General features: G+C 53.6%; 1 protein-coding gene across 8 annotated transcripts; it reads left to right on the forward strand.

Moving 5' to 3' along the window:
* Positions 1-1,537: 1,537 nt before the first annotated feature.
* On the forward strand, positions 1,538-24,285 carry Smtn (smoothelin). Of its 8 annotated transcripts, none has more exons than XM_034508647.2 (21): positions 1,538-1,695; positions 3,402-3,516; positions 8,086-8,234; positions 8,791-8,884; positions 8,976-9,054; positions 9,145-9,242; positions 10,079-10,399; positions 10,483-10,555; positions 11,169-11,240; positions 11,324-11,845; positions 12,006-12,178; positions 14,048-14,140; positions 15,292-15,444; positions 15,532-15,607; positions 16,561-16,725; positions 16,821-16,883; positions 17,040-17,121; positions 18,833-19,006; positions 19,208-19,325; positions 19,803-19,954; positions 23,982-24,285. In XM_034508647.2, the coding sequence occupies exons 2-21, from the start codon at positions 3,466-3,468 to the stop codon at positions 24,130-24,132; spliced, it is 2,859 nt and encodes a 952-aa protein (XP_034364538.1). In that variant the 5' UTR covers positions 1,538-1,695; positions 3,402-3,465; the 3' UTR covers positions 24,133-24,285. The 8 variants fall into 8 exon arrangements, with proteins under 8 accessions (XP_034364538.1, XP_034364536.1, XP_034364537.1 ...); XM_034508646.2 differs by lacking the exon at positions 14,048-14,140 and adding an exon at positions 20,846-21,010 and having other exon boundaries at positions 1,559-1,695; XM_034508645.3 differs by lacking the exon at positions 14,048-14,140.
* Positions 24,286-24,322: the final 37 nt, after the last annotated feature.

Raw genomic sequence — 24,322 nt, forward strand, 5'->3', positions numbered from 1 at the left:
ACCAAGCGCTAAACAGAGAGTCCAGGGCACCAGGCACTCACCTCGGCAATTCATTGATCTCAGCCAGCGCCCAGCAGGCGGTTCACTGGAGCAGATCCTGAGATTCCAAAGGGGTCTAGGTGTGTCCAGAGGGAAGGGCGAGTCCCTAGGGATGCAAGATTTTCAGTACTCCAGGTTCGGCCTGGGAGCACCTTCAACCTCGTTCAGAGAATAAGCTGGTACCTAGGCCAGGTAGGGAGGACTAAGAACACTGTAGCCTCCACAGCGGGCTTTTTTGTTAGTTTGGCACACTTCTGCCTCACCTGCAAGGGGCTTCCTTCTCTAGGTCCTATTTCCCAATATATATGGTGAGAGGACCACCTCTTGGGGATGTGGGAGGAAACAAAAAGACTTTAAACAGACACAGGCCTCTCTTTAGGTGTGTACAGGTTGGAGAAATCTGAGCTGGAGCTCTCCGAGAGACAACAGGACCCAGCTCAGCCCCCCACCCCATCCCCGCAGTTTCACATTATAGTGTTAGAAGCAGAGATTAGAATCCCAGCTAGGTGAGATGAACCTCGAACCTCCTCTCCATTGCCCATAGGCCTTTGTCTCATTTGTATAAGGGAATAATTCAAATCTCATTTCGTTGTTTCAGATATTATAATCTGATACACAACACACACAAGAGAAATACATTGGTGCTTCTATGGCTTTTATTTGACTTACAGTTTTTATTTATCAAGCTGGACTCCAGACCTTATCTGCCCAGGCTCCACCCTACTTTTGTCTCAGGTAAGACATCCACAGTCTCCAGGCTGCCGGGTAGCTTTCCCTATTGGGTCTGAGCTCTTGGGTCTCCTGGGTGACTCTTTGACTCTTTGTTTTGAGAGTACTGACTCTTTGGGACCTTCAGTTTCCCCCATTTGTTGAGAATTGTGAGGTTCAGGGTCCTTGTTTAGAACTACCGGGCTCCCACAGGCAGACTTTAAAGGGTTTGAGACAGCATGCTACATGTATGAGCAAGGGAAGACACGATAGGATTGATCCTGCTCCATCTAGGATGATCCAGGGCGACTCAATAAGGGTCAAGATGCTGCTGGTCATCCAGTCCTTACCCTGAGGTGGCACAGACCAGGTGTCTCGAAAGCGCTCTCTGAGCATTGGGCGAACAGTCTGTGTGCTAAGGCCCCTAGTGGGTGGAGTCCGGAGAAAGGATGTGGTCTCAAGAACAAAGAGGAGGGCAGGGAGGGGCTGTGTGGATCGCTCAGGGCTTACAGGATCTCAAGATACTTATTTGCCCGGCTTGTGATACATTCCGGACTTTGACTTAGAGCCTGCATCCTGCCAAAGCCCACCGGAGGAGGGCTAAGACCTCGCAGCAGTAAGCCCCAAAACTACAATACCCAACATCCCTGAACAGTGAGGGGTGGGAATCTTGTATGGGCGGGGACTGAAAATTGAATTTTTCCAATAGGACTCGAGCAGGGGCGTGACTCAACAGAGAATTGGCTGGGACGGCTTGGCAGGGCGGGGCCAGCCAGCTGGCTGGCGCCGCGGGACAAGCGTCTGCAGCAGAGTCCAGGGGACGTTGCTGAACCGGCCTGGGCTCCCGGGCTGCGGCGCCTCCCGCCCGTCTGCCGGTCTCTACTGCATCTGTCCGGTCCCGACCAAACTAACACGAAATCGCGCCGGAACGGCGGGTCGTACTGATAGGTGAGTATGAGGATCTCGGGGCAACCCTAGGAGTCTGGATTAGTCCGGGGAAAGGGGTGTGAAACCTAGATGTCTGGACAGAGATTCTGAAACTCCCCAGGTCCGGGAGCCCCAGCCAAATCACTGGAACTCCAAAGACACATAGTTGAAGTTCTGAGACCCTGGGGGAAGGCAGCTCTGAACCTCGAAGAGGCTCCCCAGAGACACTAATCTTGAGGGTGCTGATACCTCGAGGAAGCGTTCCCAAATCCTGACTCCCCCTCCCACAGGGCCTTAACAATCTCCAGGACTGCAAACTGTAGTAGCTTCATGTGTAGCATGAAGCCACGAGAATGGTGTCGAGCAGTGGCAGGAATTTCTGAGCAGACAGTCCTGGGTATCATCTAGGTTTGGATCTAACAACACCCTTTCCCAACATGAGGAAGCACAACCTGTCTACAATACTTAAAACTGGTGACCATTAAATGGCACTGGGGAGGGGGAGTTACCCCAGACAGAATAGCTAGATTAGGAGGGAAAAACTCTAGCAGTGCCTTGAACAGAGAAGGTCCTTCAAACTCCAATTAGCATTGGGACTCCCCCAGACTCATTCATCGGATGGGGTGACTCACACGAAGTGACTGTTGGAGAGAGAGAGAGAGAGAAATGGATGATTTCGGGATGAATCAATGGAGGTGGGGGTCCAGAGGCAATTTCAGTCACCACATTAACCAATCCAGGTGTGCTAGACCATGGATTCACAAATTCCAGAGACACTGGGGACTCTAGGAAGGAGAGATTTGGGCTAGAGACTGGCACCAGATTTAGGGATCCATTTTGATGGTCAGTGATTGGACAAGAAACAAACATCTTGGAGTCTTGACGGCATTTTGGAAGGGGACTTCAGAAGGCAGAAGTAACCAAGATTTGTGTTCGGTCCTTCCTGCCCTTTGAGCCTGAGTCTTTCTGACTTCCTGTGATGGATCTTTGGCCATCTCCCATCCTCTCAGTTTGCCTGAAGTCCAGAGGTTGGGTGGGTCAGCTTCCCAAAGTCCTTCCAGTTGGGAAGTGAACTGTGAGTGAATTCTAAATGTGATTGAATTCTAAGTGGGAGAGAGGAACACCTGGCTCCCCAAGGTCAGGTCTGCTGATGTCACAGGGAGGAAAGGAGACAAAACGTACAAGTACAGAAGGCTGGCTCCAAGAACTGATAGACACACGTAGCTCCCATACCTGTGGGAATGACAGCAGGAGCAGGATTTGTATATAGGCTCAGCCCGCAGCCAGACGTCCAGCTTGTGGAGAGAGGGTGGGTGGAGGGGCAGGCTGGGCAGCCCCTAAAGATGACTGGGTGTGACAGGTAACTAGAGACTAGTGTGCACCCCCTGGTGGTAAGCACAGCTTGGTGGTCCTTTCTGAGTCCTCTTCTCCATCCAAGTCCAGGCCCTCCTTGTTTGGGGCTTAGTCAGGATGCCAACTTAGACCACACAGCAGACTGGCAGCCAAGCTGGTAAGGCTGGAACAGGAACACCTATTCTTGGTTTGGTGAGTTTTTCAGCAAAACACCCTAGGGCAGAGGACAGTTCTCAGCCAGGAGTGAGCTATATGTCAGGGTAGGATAGGAAAGAAATGAATGTTCATGGGCTAGAGAGGGAAACAGGCATAAACTCTAAGGGACTGAGGTTCCTACAGTCTCCAGCAACCTAACTCATGTCTGCTTCTTGCAGAATTCTGAGTGCCACCGGGACCTCGGTGGGAGCTGACACACCAAAGGAATTAGGGGCCAGCAAGATGGCAGACGAGGCCTTAGCTGGGCTGGATGAAGGAGCCCTCCGAAAACTGGTAAGTAGTCCTCTTACTGTACTGTGGGGTAGGCAAAAGCTAACCCAGGGATGTAGGTCACTTCTTATGTACTTGTCAGTACATAAGAAGGAGGAGGAGTTTGGAGGAGAGGCTCGGGGAACAGTGCCAGGCTGGTTCCATTTGGCTGCTCCAGAGGCCCTTGTGGCATGCTCCTGTCCATGTCAGGTGCTGAGACCTGGTCCCTACCCACCCCCAACTGTCATCTCCTGTTTAAACAGTAACTGCCAGGGACTCACCCATGGGCTGCTACAGGTGTGGGAAGGCTAGATCTGCCTCTCCCCAGCAGCCTGGGCACTGCCCACTCCTGGAAGCCTGCCCACTGAGAATGGGCAGCAGTGAGTAATAAACCAGAGAACAACACCATCTTACAGGAGAGTCACAGATGCTGCAAGCGCCATATTGCCCCTCTGTGCAGGGAAATCACATACCCAAATGCTCCAGGCTAAAAACTTCACCCGGGCTCAAACTCCAGAGGAGAGCCTTGGGATACCCAGAGTCATGGGAAGGGCTGGAAGAACCGGGAGAGAGACAGGCTGTGGGCCCTTATGGGTTCTGCAATGTCTGGTCTGTCATTTTCTACTTTATGCTTTGGTTTCTTGTAAAAGAAAGAGGGGTGCGTAATACAAAATATAAGTTGCTAGTGTTAGGCAAGGGTGAAGTAAGTATGGACCCTGACTTTGGAATAGAGACTGGAATGGTCCACTCCATTCTTGTTTACCAGCTTCTTCCTCCTCCCATGTACACAGAGGCAGTGTAACAGCACAGCAGAGCAGTAATACGTGTCCATCTGTGAGGCCGTGCAGTAGGCCATGGGGAGAGGGGCCACAGCCCACCACCCAGCCCCTGATCTCTGTCAAGGGCAAAAAAATATACAGACTTTACTTTTTCTACAAGTGTCCCACACCACCACCAGTCCTTTCCCCTAGAGGCAGAGGCTTGAGCCACTTGGCCTGATTGCCTTGACCTCCCCTATGCAGTCGGCCTGTGTGAACTGGGGCAAGAGCCTTAACCTCGTGCTGACTTCACCACCGCCAAAGGCAGCCACTTCAGGCTCTCTGCTGCCAGGAGATGGGGTTGGGTCTCCAAAGATGCCCACCAGTCACCTTCACCGTCCCTCAAGTCAGAGCCTTCATGTTTTCCAGAGGGAAAGCCACGCTGGGTGTTCACGCACTCCCAGGGTATTCTCCAACCATCAGGTCCCACTCATGCAAGGTTTGGACTGGGAAACCCGTTGTTTGAGGAAAAACAGAGACTGTAGTTGCCGGACGCACTTCCTCCTAGCCCCGGGCCTGGGAAGGACAAACAAGACCCAACCCCGTCTCGGCTCCGCGGACCCTGGCCCACCCTAGCCCCGGGCTCCACCGCCCCACGCACGCCATTGCAGTGCCCAGAGCTCTGAGGGTCCCACCCTCCGGCTTCGTGGCAGGAACGGGGGCGTCCCGGGCCCCGGCTCCTCCCCGCGGGGCCCGGCCTTATATGGGAAAGCTGTGCCCAGCTGACTAGGGGAGCCGCAGTTGCTTCCGGCCCCGCTCCCGCACATTCCTGAGGACGGGGTGGTGGGCTGCACGGGACAGGGGCACCCAAGGACAAGCACGCTGCGTGTGTCCCCTGCCACGTGTCTGCACGCCTACCACCTCCCGGTCGGGTGACCTAAGGAAGCAGCTTAGGTGCTGTGAACCTCCCTTCCTTTGCAGATGGGACGTTAAAGCCGGCGGTGGCGGGGGGCTTCCTGCCTGGCTCCTAGCTGCGGCGCCCGGCTGGAGACTGGGTGGGTGGGGCGTGGGCGAGCCCCGGGCTGGTGGCTGCAGCCTGCGGGCCTTTAGCGCCCCCTGGCGAGGCATTTCTCCAGTTGCCATCAACACAGCAATCTGGGATTGAGGGGAGGACCTGCAGGAAAATCACTTGTGGAGGTGGAGAACCTGAAGATAGGAGCGCTGGGTAGACCAGATGCTCCCCGCAGAGTGTAGAAAGCACCTGAGCCCTAGTCCCCTCCCCCCTCCAGCCTCCTACAGGAGGAGGAAGCACCCTCTTTCCTGCCAGGAGAATTTTCACTAGGCAGTTTCGGAAACCATCCCCTTCCCCCAGGCGGACAATAATTCTTTGTATTTCCTTTCCTCCCTCCCGCAGTCCCCTCCACACACAGTGGGGGCGACTGAGAGGGTGAAGAACTCTAGACACAGTAGAAACACTGTGGTCTGACCTTTGGTGTTTGAAAGGGTGGGGAACACAGGACACAGCAGGGACACTTGTCAGAGCTTTGCCCACAATCCCAAAAGGAAGGATGCCGGGGAGTGGCCAGCAGAGTGAGGCCCAGCCACCCTGTTCCACTTAGGGAATTCAGTAGAAGAATCCCAATTTTCAAATGGAGGCACTGAGGTACCCAGGGGTTGTAGAAATGGCCAAGTTCCTATTATGTATTTTTTTTCCTGGAGGTTGGAAATGATCCATAAGACAAAGTCCTTGTATCTCTGGACCTTTACCCTCTGGACCAGTCTGGACCAATTGTCCCCTAAGGCCACCAATCTCCAAATGTTTTGGGGGAAGTGAGCATCAATCGTTTGGTTGTAATAAGGTCTCCTTCAACTTTGACATTTCTAGAGCAGGCTAGAGGGGTCTCTGGTACAGGACCTCAAAGTTCCCCACCATGACAAAGATACCTCAACACCACAGCTATCTTGTCTCAGGCAAGACTTGCAGGCAGAGACCTAGGTCCAAACTCTCAAATTATTAACCATAAACAAGACACTCAATTCCCTCTTATCAGATAAAATAGTGTCTCAAGAGTAGAGTCTGAATGGGCTCAACAGTTAGTGATGAGCATTTGCTCCTCTTCCAAAAGATCTGAAGTTGATTCCCAGCACCCACATCAGGTGACTCACGACCAGTTGTAACTCTAGTCCAGGGGTCTGATGCCCACTTATACAGACACATGCAAGCACAAAAATAAAAATAAATCTTAAAGGGAGGACGGGTAGAAGCTGGCCGAGATGCTGCATCCCAGGCACCCAGGAGGCGGAGGCAGGCGGAGGCAGGCAGATCACTGAGTTCCAGGCCAGCCTGGTCTACAGAGCTAGTTCAAAACAGCCAGGGTTACACAAAGAAACCCTGTCTCAAAACAAACAAACAAACAAACAAACAAAAATGGCAAATGGGGATTTAGTGCTGGGTCTGACACTTTGGGTTGCTGACAGTTTGGGTCTTAATAAATATATCAGTATGTTCTGTCTTTCCTTTTTCTACTCTGACTGACTAGAACCAAGAGGAGATGACCCCGGGTCACTATTCCCTTCCCATCTTCTGCTTTGTCCCGAGGGCCATTGTCCCACCTGGTAAATTCAGAAGCCATGGCAGGGAGGTTATGCTCTGACTGTAGATGGGGGGGTCTAGCCTGGGCTTCAGAGACCTGATGGGGGGGGTCTAGCCTGGGCTTCAGAGCACTGGCCCTTCATAGCTCCTTGGGAATGTGGATCTTAGAGGGCTGTCCCCAAGGCTTTGCCTGCTCTCTTCAGATTAATACAAGGTTAGTGGCTAAGTTGGGCCAGCTCACACTCCTGCGGAAACCTCTCTGCACACCCTCCACCTCCCAGCTCCCCTAGGAAAAACAACTAGAAAGAAGATTAGAAAGGAAAGTTAGTCATCCTGCCCTTACGCGATCCTGTTTGCCTATCAGACCCACACCGGCTGACCCTGAGCCAGCCCGCTCCCTTAAGATCCCTTTGAGGGGGCACCTTGCTATAAGGTGTGGAGAAGGCACCAGGATTGCCTGCAGAGCACATAGAAAGTGCAATTTTCTGAACTGGTTTCTATCCAGTCCCCAGTTTCCTGAGAAGCTGATGGGAGCTCCTGTTCTCTGTGGATACCTCTGGGGTATCTAGGTAGACCCTCTTGCTAGCTGCTACCTTATCCTTATCTCTCTAGGGGACCAGCCCTTCCCACCCTAGGTCTTGACTTCTTCCATGGTGGCTAGGACTAGGCCTAAGTCGGTAAAGGAGGAAAAGTAACTGTCTGCCAGACAGTGAGCTAGGACTCTACAGCACCTGCTTCTGCCTCAGTTTACCTATCTGACATCTTTCCCAGCAGGGCCCTGCTGCTCTGGGACTAGATAGATCAATCACCAGGGGACTTCAGCTTACCTGAATCACCCTTCCATTCCCTTAGACCCTTGTCAGTAGCTCAGAAGGGTGACCACACTCTTTCTGCTGTGGCTCCCTGGTCTAAAAGGTTAACAAAAGACTCAGGAGAGCAGATGTCAAGTCCTACAAAGTAGTACCTGGCTGCTTGGCACCTGGCTTGAGTCGGTGGTTGCAGGCTGTGTACTCACAGAAGGTGGTCTCAGCACCACGGCGTACAATGGGCTTCTCAGAATCTTTGGTGTCATGAGCTAGGTCACCCCTAAAAGTCCTGAGTGGGAGGCAGGCATGTGGAAGGCTTAGGGTAGAGAGACTGGAGACAAGCCATCCATTGTGCCCCAGGCAGAACTGTGGGCAGTTGGTGCCGGTCCTTTGCCCCTGACAGAGTGCCTACCCCTCACTCCCACCTACATTGCAGCTGGAGGTCACAGCAGATCTGGCAGAACGGCGGCGGATCCGCTCAGCCATCCGGGAGCTGCAGCGGCAAGAGCTGGAACGAGAGGAGGAGGCTCTGGCATCCAAACGTTTCCGTGCTGAGCGGCAAGACAACAAGGAGAACTGGATACAGTGAGTGGCAGAGGGGGCTGGGTGCAGATGTGCTGAGGACTAGCTCACTTGGAGGTAGGTGTGTCTGTTACCTGTGAGCATTGGGATGCACAGGGATATGTGTGGGTAGGGAACGAGTACCAGCTGTGCTGTGCAGGGTGGTAGTATGTGGCATTGGTGCCTATGTCCAGGGATGTGTAGATAGATAGATGGATAAATGGATGGATGGATGCATGCATGCATGCATGCCAGGCATGTATAGATGCATGGATGGATGGATAGATGGATGGATGGATGGATGGATGGATGGATGGATGTCAGGCATGTGTAGATGGATGGATGGATGAATGGATGGATAGGTAGGTAGATAGATTGATAGATGGATATATATTGATGTAGATAGATAGATACATACTGATGTTGATATATTGATATTGATGTTTGCTCAGACGTTCTATATAGATAGCTCCATATTTCTCTGCCAGTGTTCAGGCCACTGACCCTTACCCTTTCCTTGAGCCCACATCCCTCCAGACCCTGTCATGCAATGGTGGTTACACTCACGATGTCTCTGCAGCTCTCAACGGCGAGAAGCTGAGCAGCAGGCCGCCCTTGCACGGTTGGCAGGGAGACTGGAGTCCATGCATGACGTAGAGGAGTTGACCACACTGGTAAGGCTCAGGGCAGGCAAGGCATAGGGGAAGGGTAAATGGATTCCTGGATTCCCGGTTGCAGCCCCTGTGGCCTGCCTGTCACCCACAGCTTCGGAGTGCTGGTGAATACGAGGAACGCAAGCTGATCCGAGCCGCCATCCGCCGTGTGCGAGCTCAGGAGATTGAGGGTAGGTGTCCTGCCCTCTGTAGACTCCCCCTCGCCCTGCACCTCATATCCCACATCACTTCCTGACACTTGCCTTGCCCTGCCCCTCCAGCTGCCACCTTGGCTGGGAGACTGTGCAGTAGACTTCCTAGTAGTGGCTCCCGAGAGGATAGCAGGAGGCAGGCAGCACACACGTTGGACCCTGGTAAGGTAAGGAGTATGGGCGTGAAGGGAGGACAACCCAGTGCCTCCTGATGCCAGTAGTTTGGGGCATAGTCTATGTGTGCTTTTGCTATGCTCTCATTTGACTGGGAGCTGGCCCCTGGCCAGTGTTTGAGGAAACCCTGGAGCTCGTTTCTTATACTTCAGCTGTATGCCTTCCACTCCAGACCTGGGACTCAGATTTTTCTCTCAAAGCTAGCCTGTCTACACGGCTCCAAGATGCTATTTCTTCCCCAGTGCTACTCTCATGGATACACTGGTACCTCTCTATCCTCCACTCCTGCCTTCCACCCCTACCCCTACCACCCAGCCTGTGCTCAGCAGCCAGGAAGATAGAAATGCAAGTCTAGCCCTGGCACCACCCATGTCTAAACATACCCCATGCTGCCCCTTACCCTCCAGACAACCTGCATCATTACCTTGTCAGGCCCCTGTTAAGTAGTGCTCCGTGTCCTCTCCATTCTTCAAATAGTATGAAGATTCAAGACATACAGTTCCCCCTAATGGCCAGCAGAGGACGCTAGCTGCCTAGTCCTGCACAACTCAACTTCTTTCTGGTTAACTAGACTGAGGCTAGCTTTGTGTCCTTTAGGAATGGGAGTCCCCAGCAAGTTTCCACTTATCACCAACTACTGGCATTAGGATCTGGTTCTTGTCAAACCACCTTTGGCACTGACTAGCCTTCCTTATGCAGGTGTGCCCACAGGAAGCCATGCCCAGCCCCTCTGTTTTGCATGGCCTGCTCTGTCAGCTTGGTCCTCCATGGGTGGGTGTAGCACTCAGAGTCAGAGAAACATTGGCTGCATCCTGTGTGTCCACTGCAGGTGCCAGAGCCAGAGAAACAGGAACAGCAGACAGAAGTACGAGAGCCAACCCCAACCCCAGAGGACACCAGCCAGGATGTGACCACTGTGACACTCCTGCTAAGGGCCCCGCCTGGGGGCACTTCTAGCCCACCTGCCTCCCCCAACAGTTCACCCACCACTGCCTCTCCAGAGCCTTTGCTGGAGCCCGCTGGAGCCCAGTGTCCTGCTGCTGAGGCTCCAGTCAGCTCTGAGCCACTTCCACATCTTTCAGAAGCTCCCAGCCCTGACCCCCCCATGTCACCTGCACCCCCCAGCTCTCAGGGGCCAGTCACCAGCAAGGTGAGGTGGGTGAGAGGTGGGGATGGCAGGCAGGTGAGTTCCTTGGTCTGAGAACCCTTTCCTATGTGGTGTTCCCTTGGCAGCCCCTGCCTGGCCCCACAGAACCCTCTGACACCTTGGACTCCACCAGAGGCTCCTCCACCACTAAGAGAGCAGGTGAGAATCCCTGTACAGGTCACTACAGGCTTCTGCTTTCTCCTGTCCTGTCCCATCCCTCCCCCTTCCCCTCCCCTTTCCCTGCCTATAGGATGGGTTCTGATGCTTCTCTAAGCCTTTTCAGGTCCAGCCAGTCCCTACCTAACACTGTTCACAACAGCCCCTGAGGTGTTCCGCCCCTGGCCAGGCCCACTCCTGCCACCCATGGCCAGAGGCCTTCTCACAGCCTTGAAAGGCAACAGACCTCAGGCACATTCTTCTCCCCAATAAGGGAGTACACCCATCTCCCAGCTGGATCTATGGGCAGTACTGGCGGCAGGAGGGGGGGTGGTGTGTGTGTCCCTTAGTCCCATCAGTAGGGAGAATCTGGACACCTTTTTCTGGCCCTAACTTACTTCTGGCCCCTTAAGAGTGCCCATGGCACCCTGGGGTTGGTGCAGGAGAGGAAGGAGGCCCTGTTGGAGAGTAGGCAGGCCTCAGCTGTGGGTGTGGTGAGGAGGCTACAGAGGTGTTGAGGAGAGGTCTGTGACATGAGCACCACCCCATCATCCACTTTCCTTTCTTCCCCGCCCCCACCCTCCCTATGGCTGCCACATACTCACCAACCTACCAGACCTGGCTGAACCAAAACCCTGCCAACGCTCCCTATCTGTGCTCAGTCCCCGACAGCCAACCCAAAATCCAGGTACTGTTTGTTTTTTTATCATCCCTAGGTTCTGGCCAGTCCCTCTCCCACCCAGCTACTGACAGCTTTCTTGTCTCCTCCAGAGCCAACCCCCCTTGCAGGACCATCTCAGTTGTCCCAGTTCCGTCGAGCTGGCTCAGTGAGAGACCGCGTCCGCAAGTTTGCATCTGATTCTCCTGTGGTTGCCAGGCTCCAGGATGGCCCACCCCGAACAGCCCTCGCTTCATCGACCCCCACAAGGCTCCTGGGCCCTTCCCTTAGCAGCACCACCCCTGCCTCCTCCCCCAGCAACTCCTCCTCTCCAAGTCCCAGTGACACTTCCTCCCACAAGAAGCAAAGAGAACTTGCTCATTCCCTGGCCCAGCCTCAGAGCTGCCCTCAAGAGGAGGGCCCTGGGGGGCGGGGCTTGGCTCCCAGGTCCCTTGAAAACAGAGCAGGGGGGCCCAGGCCCTGCTCAGAAGAGCCCAGTACCCCACCGCCCGTGGCCATCGGCACTGGGGAGCCAGGGGCCAGTATGAAGACTACATTTACCATTGAGATCAAGGATGGCCGTGGTCAGGCCTCCACAGGCCGGGTGCTGCTGCCCACAGGAAACCAGAGAGCAGGTAGGCTTCTCACTGCTGGGATGGAGTGCTTGCACACACACACCCAACTCTTCGTTCTGCATGTGAGGCAGGTGCTGCGGCCAGTGTCCAGGGTGTGGCTCACCTTGACTGGCATTGCCCACACTCCACCTGGCCCCAACAGCAGCCCTCTCCCCTCCAGAATTGACTCTGGGATTGCGGGCGCCCCCAACGCTTCTCAGCACCAGCAGTGGGGGCAAGAACACCATCACCCACATCAGCAGCCCTGGGACTGTGACCCGACTGGGCGGTGTCACTCATGTCACTACCTTCAGCCATGCCTCTCCTGGTAACCGAGGAGGCTGCAACTTTAAGGTGAGCCTCTCCACATTCCACCAGCCTCGCCGGTCACCACCCCCAGGAACTGCTTAAGGGTGTAGGTGGGCTTTCTCTACTGTGTTTCTCCATCACTGCACACAAAGATACTGAGGTCCACAGTTAGCTGGTGACCGTGCTATGTCACCCAGAGGCGTATCCGAAGTCATTCTTCCCATATGCTGATCTTTTGTTGTTTGGTTTTGTTTGATGTTGAGTCTCTTGTACCCTGGGTTGCCATTGATCTAAATATATAGCCAGAGCTGACCTTGAACTCTGCGATCGTCCAGCCTCTACCTCCTGAGTGCTGGCATTGCAGACGTGAGCCACCATGCCTGGATCCACTTGCTAATCATTGATCCTTGCACTTAAGTTGATCTGTTCATTCTTAATGAGCAAGAGTGAAGGCTGCAGCTCGCAGACGGTGGTAGGGACTTTGGCCCTCTTCCTACTGCAGCCTCTGCCATGTATACCCTTGTTCCCACACAACACTGAACATCGGCCCCAACGTGTGGATCAGATCGCACGCTAATTCAAGCTCAGCCTAGTCCATTAGGATATTGTTGATTACCATCTTTGCTGTTGAGGTGAGGCAGAACCACTGATGAAGACAGGCAGGCGGGGGCACCAGGCGAGTGAGGCATCAGCCTAGCAGGTGCCGCAGGAACTGAATACGATGCATTCCTTCTATTATTCATTCCCAAGCTCAGGATCAGCTGGTTGGGAGCCCAGCTGGGAAAGAGATTCCTGGTGGGCTGCCCAGGTAATGCCCTCTATGCTGTATGAAAGACTGAGTGGGACTTTGACTGAGGTGAGGTGGTCAGATGGTCAGCTTTGGGCCTTCAGAGGGGTAACAGGAAGAGAATGTGGACAGGATCAGCCTTCTGGCAACAAAGCAGGACCCAGTAGGTTGGGGTGACTGTGAGGGACGGCTATCGATGAGGCTCTTGTGAATGAAGACTTGGCTCTGGCACTAACAACTCACCTGTGTCCCCATCTGAGGAGAACAGATGATATGTCTGTAATGCACTTGAGCAGAGTCCAGGGTTGGATCTGAGTGGTATGGCTGGGCTAGAGCACATATCTCTCAGGTACAAGACCCCATTCCAACAGATTGCCTAAAGTCCCATCTTCCTCCATTATCTTAACTTGTTCAAGGATTTCTAAAATAATGGGGCACGAGAGCAGAGATATGCAGGAGTCCAGCAAATAGAAGTCTCACAGTCCATGCCCTGCTCCCTCCGGTTTCCCACCTATGGGACTCTGGTCCAAGTAATCCTTGAGCCGTGCAACAGGCTGTCCGCCTGTCTGAGCAGGCTACCCATCCCCCTCCATCCCCTCCGAAGAGGAGCCCAGAATAGGTTTCTATTTGGGCAGCTGCTCCAGCTGGCTGGTGGCAGGCTGGGAGGCCAGCAGGGGCGGGGCAGGCTCACTGCCCTTGCCTTCGCCCTCAGACCAGCTGCGACACTGCCAGCATAGACAGCAGCCCTGCTACTGTCCCACCATTGTACTCCAAAGGGTCCCACTAGCAGTATGCCAGGAGTGCCAGGGCCTGGGGCTGAGATGGCTGCAGCCTTTGAGGAACGGCTGAGCCAGGCATTACAGGAGCTGCAGGCGGTGGCCGAAGCAGGCCGGTCAGCAGTGACCCAAGCAGCTGATGCAGCTCTAGCCACGGTAGAGCCAGTGGCTCAGGCAGCTGAAGAGCTTCGAGCAGAGACAGCAGCTCTGAGCCGGCGGCTAGACGCACTGACCAGGCAGGTGGAGGTGCTGAGCCTACGGCTGGGTGTTCCGCTTGTGCCGGACCTGGAGTCTGAGCTAGAGCCCAGTGAGCTGTTGCTGGCTGCTGCCGACCCCGAGGCCCTCTTCCAGGCAGCTGAGGATGCTGGGACCCCCGTGGCTCACCCACCTGCCTTTAGCACCCGCCGAAGCTCTTCTGCGGGCCATTCTCGCAGGAGCAGTCTCGTAAGTCAGCCTGTGGGAGGGAGTTGATTTGAGCCCGGCTCTGCTGAGTGTCTGTAGATGTGCCAACGCTGCCTTGGCCTCAGTTTACTTCACTGTATAGAGTGGTACAGTGTTTAGACATGTCCCTCTAATACTGGGACAAGAAGGTGCCAGGCTCTTACCCTGGCAGCTGTCCTGCAACCTCAACCAGGCCAAGCCTCTCCAAAACAGCTGCCACCTCGGTTCTCCTTACCCTCCCGACAGGCAGAGGCTGTGCTAGGAGGGGAGGGCCATAGTAGCTGAGCTGGGCCTTGGCTTCAAGGCGCGAGGTGGGAGGGAGATCCCACGGTGGAGTTAGGTCAGTGCTGGATGCTCCTTGAAAAGTGGGTCCCAGCAAGGTGGGGAAGGAAAGGAAGTGGTATCTTCAAGGGGTCTCAGCTTAGGGTATCCCCAGTCAGACACTTTATTAGGAGCTCTCGGGACCTGGTCCAGTGCCTTGGCAATCAAGTCTTGGGATCTGTGTTGCCTAGGAAGAAACTAGAAATGAAAGATTAGAAAAAAAACTCAACTTCAGGATTGAAACCACTGCGCTCAGCCCGCAGGCCACATCACACTCACAGAGGACTTGTGGGGGAGTCTTTCAGCTGCCCTAGCCTCAGGTTCTCCTAGGTCTAACAGAGACAGTAAAATCCTCAGTGCTTATACAGATACTGTCTTCTACTGAATGGAAACCGTTGTTACTGCTGCTACTAGTTTGTATTAGTATGATCCTGAATATGTGGGAAACTTTATATAAGGCTGCTGGTTTCACTACAGTGGGCCTGAGACCAACATGGCCAACCTATGTTAGCAGGCCTGGCAGGCTGCTGGAGTTATTATTTCTTTTTTAAGGTTTATTTATTTTATGTATATGAGTACACTGTAGATATCCTCAGACACAACAGAAGAGGGCATCAGATCCCATTACAGATGGTTGTGAGCCACCATGTGGTTGCTGGGAATTGAACTCGGGGCCTCTGGAAGAGCTATCAGTGCTCTTAACTGCTGAGCCATCTCTCTAGCCCCTGGGGTTATTTTTAATGCTATGCCAGCAGCCCCAGGATCTAATCCTCTTCCACCCAGGTTTCACCCACATCCCTGCGTAAACCCTACACCCTCTCCACACTCTGTAGATGGAGCCAGATCCTGCAGAGCCCCCCTCTGCCACAGTGGAAGCAGCGAATGGCGCAGAGCAGACTCGAGTGGACAAAGGCCCAGAGGGACGGAGCCCCCTGAGTGCAGAGGAGCTGACAGCCATTGAGGATGAAGGAGTCCTGGACAAGATGGTATGTTTATTAGCTCTGGTAGGCTGGGGGCTGGCAGAGGGTCAGGATGGGCAGGCCCCAAGTATGCAACAACTGCTTTATCTACAGCTGGACCAGACTACAAACTTTGAAGAGCGGAAGCTCATCCGGGCTGCACTCCGTGAGCTCCGACAGAGAAAGAGAGGTAGAGAGCCAGTTGCCCTCCTAGATATAGCCGCTCCATTCCTCAGCTGCTGCCCTCATCCCAGAGTCATCCTGTGAACACTCCAGCTCAGTAGTTGTCCACTCATGTCGCCTTCCCTTGAGCCAGGTGCTCCCTGACCTCCTCGCCCTGTGTCAGCCCTTTCAGCCTTTCTCACCCTGCATCTGACTGCTATCCACTGTCCAGTTTGGCTTGCTTGAATCCAGATAATCCTCCCAGTTGCTCCTCCCCCTGTTGAGACCCCCCCCCCCCGTTGGTTCCTGGGTGTGGCTACTTCCCTTTCCTACAGCTCCCTAGCTCTTCAGTCCTTCACGCTCTAGATTTACTTCTGAAACAGTTGTTCTCTGAGAACAATTACTCCCCCAGCTGGCAGTCAGACGCCTGCTGCAGCCTCTCCCACTGGGTTGCATATGTCCTGATGTCCCCTTCCTTCACCTGCTTGCTCTTTCTGCAGACCCGGTTAACCCTCTTTACCAGCCTCTTTCTTCACCATTGTTTTCCTGGGTCTGATCGCTTCTCCTGATACCTCCACCCACTCTCTGGGTGTGGGTGTTCCTTCTTCCGGTTGCTCCTGCCCTTCCTAGGACTAGTTTGAAGGTCTACCTCTCAGCTGCTGTGTCCACCCAGCTCGCTTCCCTCAGGACTCAGCTTCTTATTCCCATAGAAACCTGTCTTGGATCCAGATACCCCTTTGACAGCAGCTGTTCTATGTGCCCTCTTCCATCTGCAGACTCCACCCTCAACACACACTCAGCTCTGGGCCAAGTTGTGGTTGTCCCCCCACATCCATCCCTAGAGAGGCACTGGTTTCCTGTGCCATTGGTGTTTCTAACAAGCTGCCTCCACTCCATTCCGTGTGCCCCTTGTGTCTGTGCATGTGTGCTGTGTGGCGCTGGGCTGCCCTTCTGGACGTGCATGGGGCATCCCTTGCTCAGACCAGAGGGACAAGGAACGAGAACGGCGGCTGAGGGAGGCACGGGCCCGGCCGGGCGAGAGTCGAAGCAACATGGCTACAGAGACCACCACCAGGCACAGTCAGCGGGCGGCTGATGGCTCAGCTGTCAGCACGGTTACCAAAACTGAGCGGCTCGTCCACTCCAGTAAGAGGCCGAGCAGAGCTTGGGGCCCTTGGTGAGCTCAGTGTAATCCTCTGTGCTTTTCACACACTTCTTTGCCCCATTTCCTGTCCTTCCAGATGATGGCACACAGACGGCCCGCACTACCACAGTGGAGTCGAGTTTCGTGAGGCGCTCGGAGAGTAAGGCCACCTGCTCCCTCCTGTGCCTGCCTGCCTGCTCACCTCCTTAAACACTCTGTGTCTTCCACTGATCCTCCACTTTCTTTTCTCCACTGTGGCTATCGTCATCTCTCCTCGTGTCCAGCCCAGGCCCTCACCTCACTCCCTTTTCCACAGATGGCAGCAGCAGCAGCAGCAGCACCACGGTCCAAACCAAGACCTTTTCCTCTTCCTCTTCCTCGTCCAAAAAAATGGGCAGGTGAGCATGGGGCATTACCTCTGGGGACCTCACTGCAAACCCATTCTGCGGAAAGGCATACTGACAGACTGACAGACTGAGAGAATGAGCATGCAGTGCTGATTGCTTTGTGGTCTCTCTGGATCCTCAGCCACACACGGGTCAGGGTAGAAGATGTTTGTGGAGGTCAGACACATGCTGAGAGTCTCACACTGAGCCTTTGGCCCACCTGCCACTGCTTGCTGGCACTTCCAACATCTGCAAACCATTTCTGGGTCACAGAGCATGCTGCTGATTTGAGGCACTCATGAGGGAGGGGTACACTCCATGGTACAGAGGATCGCAGGCAGAAAGCCAATCACTGGAAGTTCCAGGAGCTCTTAGTGACCTGTATGCAAAGTCCAGCCCTGCACCCGTGTCCTCTGAAATCCTATAAAGAGACCTTAATTTCCTCATTGTCAGTGGAAATGGTGTGGATTCCTCTCACCTCTTGTGAAGTTTGTTAGTTTGTTTCCTTATGTATTTATTAATTTTTTTCTGGATCGTTTGTTTTGCGTTGAGTTACTAGGTATTAGAACCTAGGGCCTCAAGTATGTTAGGCGAGCACCCCAGTGCTGAGCTGCAACCCTGGCCCTCTTTTCAATTTGAGGCGAGGTCGCTCCCTAAATTGCAGCTTGCTAGTATGTAACTCCCTCTGTGGTCCAGCAGGCTTCATTGAAGTTTATTGGCTCAGTTACATAAGTATCAGAGTCTAGGCCTGCTGGGTTTTTTTTGTTTTGTTTTGGTTTTGGTTTTTTTGTATTTTTGCAGGGTGGGGAGAGGGGGCATGTGATGGAGTCTCACTGTATGTACCAAGGCTTGTTCTGAACTTGGGATCCTGAAGCCTCAACCTCCAGAGTTCTGGGCTTACAGGAGTATACCAACACATTAAAGTCCCTTGTAGTTTTTAAATAGCAGAGAGGGCAGACTGGGGATGTAGCTTCTTGTGGAGCATTTGGTCAGCACACAGGAGACACGGGATCCCTTCCCAGCACTAGAAGTAATAAAAGGACACACAGTGAAGGCTTCAGAGGCCTGAGCTGCTACTGTTACTATTTTGCTCTCATTTTATTACTTGGTTTTGCTTTGTTTTGTTCAGATCCTAGGGATCTAACCTAGGGCCTTGTGCTTCCCAGGCAAGTCCTTTATCAGTGAGCCACCTTTCATTTTTTTATTGAGTCAGAGTTACCCTAAGTCATCCAGTCTGTAGCTCAGGTGGTTCTTGAACTTGTCATCTTTCTGGCTCAGCTTCCCCAGTAGCTGGGATTACCAGCCTGTGCCACAAGGCCTGGAACTTGGCAGTACAACACACCCTTTTAGAAAAGCCCCAGCAACCAAGCCTGGTCAAACAAGCATGGCTTCCAGCATCCTGTATCTGTGCCTCTATTTATGTACTCCTCTGTAAAACAGGCATGACAAGGGCACCCACTCCTTACTGTTAAAGACACCCTCAATTCCCCCTAACCTCTTTTTCATGTGTTAGTGGAAGTAACTGGTGGTGTTTGATGCCTTTAAGACCGCTCCTAAACACTGCCCTAGAGCAGCCCAGGAGGACCCCATGCAGCTGTAGCTCTGTCCTCCACACGTTTCAGTGTTTCCAACACCAACAACATCAAGCTTAGAATCCTGGTCTGCTGCCAAGAGAGTGGACCCACTCTTCCTCCAACCTAACATTCATTTTGTCACCCTCCAGTATCTTCGACCGGGAGGACCAAACCAGTCCTCGTCCTGGCAGCCTGGCAGCCCTCGAAAAACGCCAGGCAGAGAAGAAAAAAGAGTTAATGAAGGCACAGAGTCTTCCCAAGACGTCAGCATCCCAAGCACGCAAGGCCATGATTGAGAAACTAGAGAAAGAAGGCTCTGCAGGGTCAGTGGTAGAGGGCAGAGAGATTGGTCTGGGCATTGGGGATAGGGCGTGAAGCTCAGTGGATGGAACCAGACATGGGAGAACCAGGGTACAAATGTGACAGAAAAGCTGAAGGTCATGGTGGACCAGACCAGGGGTCCAAAGGGTATGCTGGCCCATTAGTGGCATCTTCTGACCCTCTTCCCCACCCTCCCCCCACAGCGGTCCTGGCACACCCCGTGCAGCTGTTCAGCGTTCTACCAGCTTCGGAGTCCCCAACGCCAATAGCATCAAGCAGATGTTACTGGACTGGTGCCGAGCCAAGACCCGTGGCTACGAGGTGAGCCCAGTGGAACTCCTCAGCTTGGCACCCTCTTCTGAGAATTATTTGGCAGCTATCCCAGCTCTGGCAGGAAGCATGAAAACCATTCTCAGATGGGAAGACTAAGTCTCAGAGGATCCCCTTGGTTGGTGGGCATGATTCAGAGACAGGTCCTGCTCTTGGGGTCCCTTCAGTGTTCCACCCAGTAAATTTCTGTGAGGGAGGGACTAGAACATGACCATAGCCTCAGTTGAGTGGCACTTGGCTTCTCTAGCCCCTCCCCCTAAAAAATCACCACTTAGGGGTTTAATGAACCCAGCTGGAAGAAGCCCATGTTTTGACTATCTCACCTACTATGTATGTTGCCTTGAGCAAACAAGGTCTCCCTGAGCCCAACTGCCCTAGGACTGGGATGCCAAAATGTGGGGGAGGGGTGAATAGCAACCCTGGGAAAGTTGCTCCCAGTGTTCTGACTGGTGCTTCTGCCTTCCAAAGCACGTGGACATCCAGAACTTCTCCTCCAGCTGGAGTGATGGGATGGCCTTCTGTGCCCTGGTGCACAATTTCTTCCCTGAGGCTTTTGACTATGGGCAGCTTAGCCCACAAAACCGCCGCCAGAACTTTGAAATGGCTTTCTCATCTGCTGAGTAAGTATGGGCCCCATTCTACCGGTGTCTGCTGGGCTCAGCAGCCCTGAGACCCCATGGAAGTGGCCAGTTGTACAGTGGGTCTGCAGATGAGACCCCCTTCCCCAGAGAGTTACCATCCTCCTCCACTCACCTGTTGCTGAGTGTGCCAGGTGCCCACCGGAAGGAAGGAGCATCAGGCCCGCCTACCAGCCCAGGCTAAAACCTATCAGGTGGCCCTGTCCATAACCTCTCCCTCCTCCATCTGCCCTTGTTCCTCCTCTCTCCATTTCTCTGTCCTGCTGTCCTCCCACTATTACCAGAGCTTCCTGCTCCCACGGGATCCCGGCTGGAGATTCCAAAAGGAGGCTCCTGGTCCAGGCACTGTGCCCGAGTGACCTATATAGGCCTATATAGGACATCGAAAGCCCTCCACTTTGGAATCGTTGCCCCTTCTGCACACTGCACCCAAGCACCCTCCTCCATCTCTTTTTTATCCTTCCCTTTCCTTTCTGGTTCCCTCCAGGATTTTTTCTCCCTCCCCCACTCCTCTCACGCCTCCCTCACCCACCTCTCCCCGGGGCACAGCCCTCCTCTCCAACTTCGGCACCAATGCCGTTGCCCCCCTCCCCGCGTTCCCGCTTGCCCCAAGAGTTCTCTGCACCTGTGACTGGTTTGGCCCCCCACCCTTGTCTGCACCGCGCACCATTAGTGGTAGTGAGCGGCACGTCCACCATTGGGAGGGGGCATGCGGGAGGCTGGCAGACTGCGGCACTGAGAACATAACTGAACTCATGTCTCTGTATGTGTATGTGTGTGTGTCTCTGTCCTCCCTTCTCTCGTGGCCTCTCTTCCCTCCTTCCTCCACCGGGTCCCGCCCCCTGCCCCTTCCTGGCCCCCTACCGTCCCCAGGACCCATGCGGACTGCCCGCAGCTCCTGGATACAGAGGACATGGTGCGGCTTCGAGAGCCTGACTGGAAGTGCGTGTACACGTACATCCAGGAATTCTACCGCTGTCTGGTCCAGAAGGGGCTGGTAAAAACCAAAAAGTCCTAACCCCTGCTTGGGGCCCCACGGTGAGAAATGTCGCCTCTCCCACCTGTCTCATTTCACCGGAATCTGCTCATCAGTGCACTGAGAGGGATAAGGGGAAAGTGTGAAAAGCAGGAGACAGGCAAGATCCTCAGTGATGCTAGGGTTTGATGACAGGGAGGAAGACTGACAGGGAGCACAGGAGACCCCAGGCTGGCAAGCTATAAAAAGGAGAAACCTAAACTCCAGTCTGAACAGTTCAGGCTGAGGGAGGAAAAGGAGTGGCAGACAGAGGAACAGACCCAGCAAGGCCAGGGAAAGAGAGTTGGAGAATACAGTATAGCCTGGAAGGAAAGAGCCTGATGTGAGGTTGAAGGAAGGGACCACAGTTTAAGTTTGAACATCCTTGTGAGGACTCAAGAGCCAAAGGTTATCCAAACGGGACAGCTGTGCTCAGACTAGGATTCCAGAACAATCCTTGGGAGAAACTTGAGATGTTCAAGATGGAACAGCATCACAAGTAGAGGATCAGAAGGGACGGGATGGTGAGCGCTTGCAGCCCAGCATGCAGGAGCCTAAAGCTGAAGGATCACAGTTTAAGGTCAGCCTGAGCAACATTGCATGACCCTGTCCTACAAACAAACAAACTAGAAAGACAGGCTCCCTGATCTGGTTTGAAGAAAGAGAGGGTCAAGACGCCACTCAAACTCGGAATGTACCATATGGGGAGCTGGTGGTGTCTTTCTCCAAAGTGGGGAGCTTGGGAACAGGACCAGTTCAACAGGAAGATGTTTCTGGCTGGATTCCCCTAAGCCATATGGCTTTTCTCTCTGCTCATATCACCTCGGGCCCACAGTAAAGAATTCTGATCTGGACTGGTTTTCCTGTTACAGATAAGGAGCTAAGAGAGGAGGGTCAGGTCACAGAATGAGGCCAGGGTCTCCATTTAGTGGTTCTTTTTCTAGACCCACCGATTTTTATAGACAGAGGTAGGTGGGAGGTGGGAGGGGTAGGATCACAGAAGGGGGCAGCGTCTTATCCAGCATCTGTGAGCACAGGTGATGGACCCAGCACTGAAGTAAAGATAGAGGTCCAAAGAGAGCAAAGGAGTTGCTGGAAGAAATGTGACTCAGGGATAGAGTCAGCAAGGATGCACAGGGTGCTCTCCTGGGTCAGAGTCCTGGGGGAGGAACACATGTGCACACATTCAGAGGTTCAGGTGCGAAAAACAGGCTTGGTACTGTCTCTAGGTCATATATGGACTTAGCTCCTGCCCAGCAGGCCACTCAAAAAGAAAGGCTTTGCTTAGTGTAGCTCTGGCCAGGAGGAAAGTGTGACTCAGCTACGTGCTGTTGCTTTAGTTGCCTGGTGTTTGGCTTGTCACTTGGGTAGCCTGAACCATGTACCCCAGTATAAACAATGGCTTTATAAGGTCTCCAGGGAAGGCACCACAGGCAGGAGGGAGCTCCAGACTTGGGAGAGGGAGGCTGGGATCCCTGCAAAGATAGCTACAGTTGGAAGATGCTCCAAAGAGAGCCTGCCTCTTCACCATGGTACAGCTGGATAAACAACCCCAAATGTGGGATGAGGATGACCCGAAGGGCACATAGCCCATCATCAGTAGTGCCAGGTATCCGTCACTTATTCTGAGTACTTCCAAGATCTCAAATGAGTTTGGGAATGTCTAATGGGGGGGGGGGGGAGGGAGGATTAGTAGGATCATAGAAGAGTCTTATGCAGCATCCATGAGTGATCAGTTAGAACCGAGACTGAGAAAGTTTTCTGCTTCTCTGACATCTATGTAAAAGACCTGGTGAGGAGCTAGGCTGTGATCCCAACTACTCCAGAGGCTGAGATAGGGGGTTCACAAATTGAAGGCTTGCCTGAACTACAGAATGATTTCAAGATTAACCCCACCAATTTACTGAGACCCCTGATCTCAAAAAGTAGAGAGCTAGGGTGGTTAACTCAGTGGGAGAGAGCTTGCATCTCAAGCTTGAGGCCCTGGATTTAATCTCCAATACCACAAAATGCAGAAATAGTCTGCGGTGAGCTGGGAGTAGACCCCAGCCCTACCACAATCCTAGGTATGACCATGCAGGTGCCAGAAGGGAAGTGGTCTTGGGTTATCTATCTCATGTCCTAGGTATGACCATGCAGGTACCAGAAGGGAAGTGGTCTTGGGTTATCTATCTCATGTCCTGGGAACAGCAGCAATCTCTGCTGTTTGATACAAGCTTTGAGCATGGGTGACAAGGAGCCAGTGTAAACAGGAGGCAAAACAAGCTATCTTAGTTTGGGACCAGAGGGAAACAGGCTGCGCTTGTATGCCATCTTAAAGCTGTAGGGAGGAGAGGTTCCCACCGTAGGGAAGGGGAGCTCCTGGCAGCTGCCAACACCCAGGCTTGAGGGGCTATATATCTCATAACAGGTTCCACCCGGCTTTAAACATTCCTGAATCAAGTTTAGCACTCTGAAGGAGAATCAGAAGGTGGCTGCACCGTGAGCTCAGTGTAGGGTGCAGACGACCCAGCTGATATGACTAGGGTTCTCGTCTGCCTCCCTAGCTCCACTCAATGCAGATGATAGGGGTTAAAGAACCCCTCCTGGAATACTCCTTCCCTGGAGAAAGTGGGTCACTAGGGAATCCTGACGGTAGAATAACACTAGCCAGAGGGGAAGGCCCCCAGGGGTTTAATGGCCTAGCTGAGACTACCAACAGGATTACACCAGTGCATGAGCAGGAAGGAGGTTGGCCTTCCAGAGAGCCAGAACCTGCCTGCCTAGGGTGGGGCATGGCCCACTCCCCAATCCCTCAAATTCTACCTCCTTAGCCTATGGGCAGGATGGCTCCTGGGTTTGGTTGTGGGTTTCCCTTTCTGGAAAGCCTTTCCGATCAATGGACAGTCTGGAATTTATGAAAAGACAAGCAGGCTGTGACTAAGACCTCGGGGTAGAGGGACACAGCAAGAAGCAGGCTGGCACTGACAACTCCTGTGCCCCCCTCCCCTGCAGGATGCTGGTGGACTGTGTACCCTTGGTGGAGGTGGAGGACATGATGATCATGGGCAAAAAGCCCGACCCCAAGTGCGTCTTCACCTATGTGCAATCGCTGTACAACCACCTGCGGCGCCATGAGCTGCGCCTGCGCGGCAAAAATGTCTAGCCACTGCTCACACCGCCTGCGCTGCAGGCTGCGGTCCCCACGCCCCCAGCACCGGCCTCTTCAAGTGCGCCTGCCCACTGCTGCCCTGTCTGTCGAAACATCCCACCCCCTTGTACACACGCAGCGTTTTGATAAATTATTGGTTTTCAACGATCCTGACTTCTCTCTGCTGTCTTGGGGGGGATGGCAT

This window comes from Arvicanthis niloticus, chromosome 7, assembly GCF_011762505.2.
Source record: "Arvicanthis niloticus isolate mArvNil1 chromosome 7, mArvNil1.pat.X, whole genome shotgun sequence".
NCBI lineage: Eukaryota > Metazoa > Chordata > Mammalia > Rodentia > Muridae > Arvicanthis > Arvicanthis niloticus.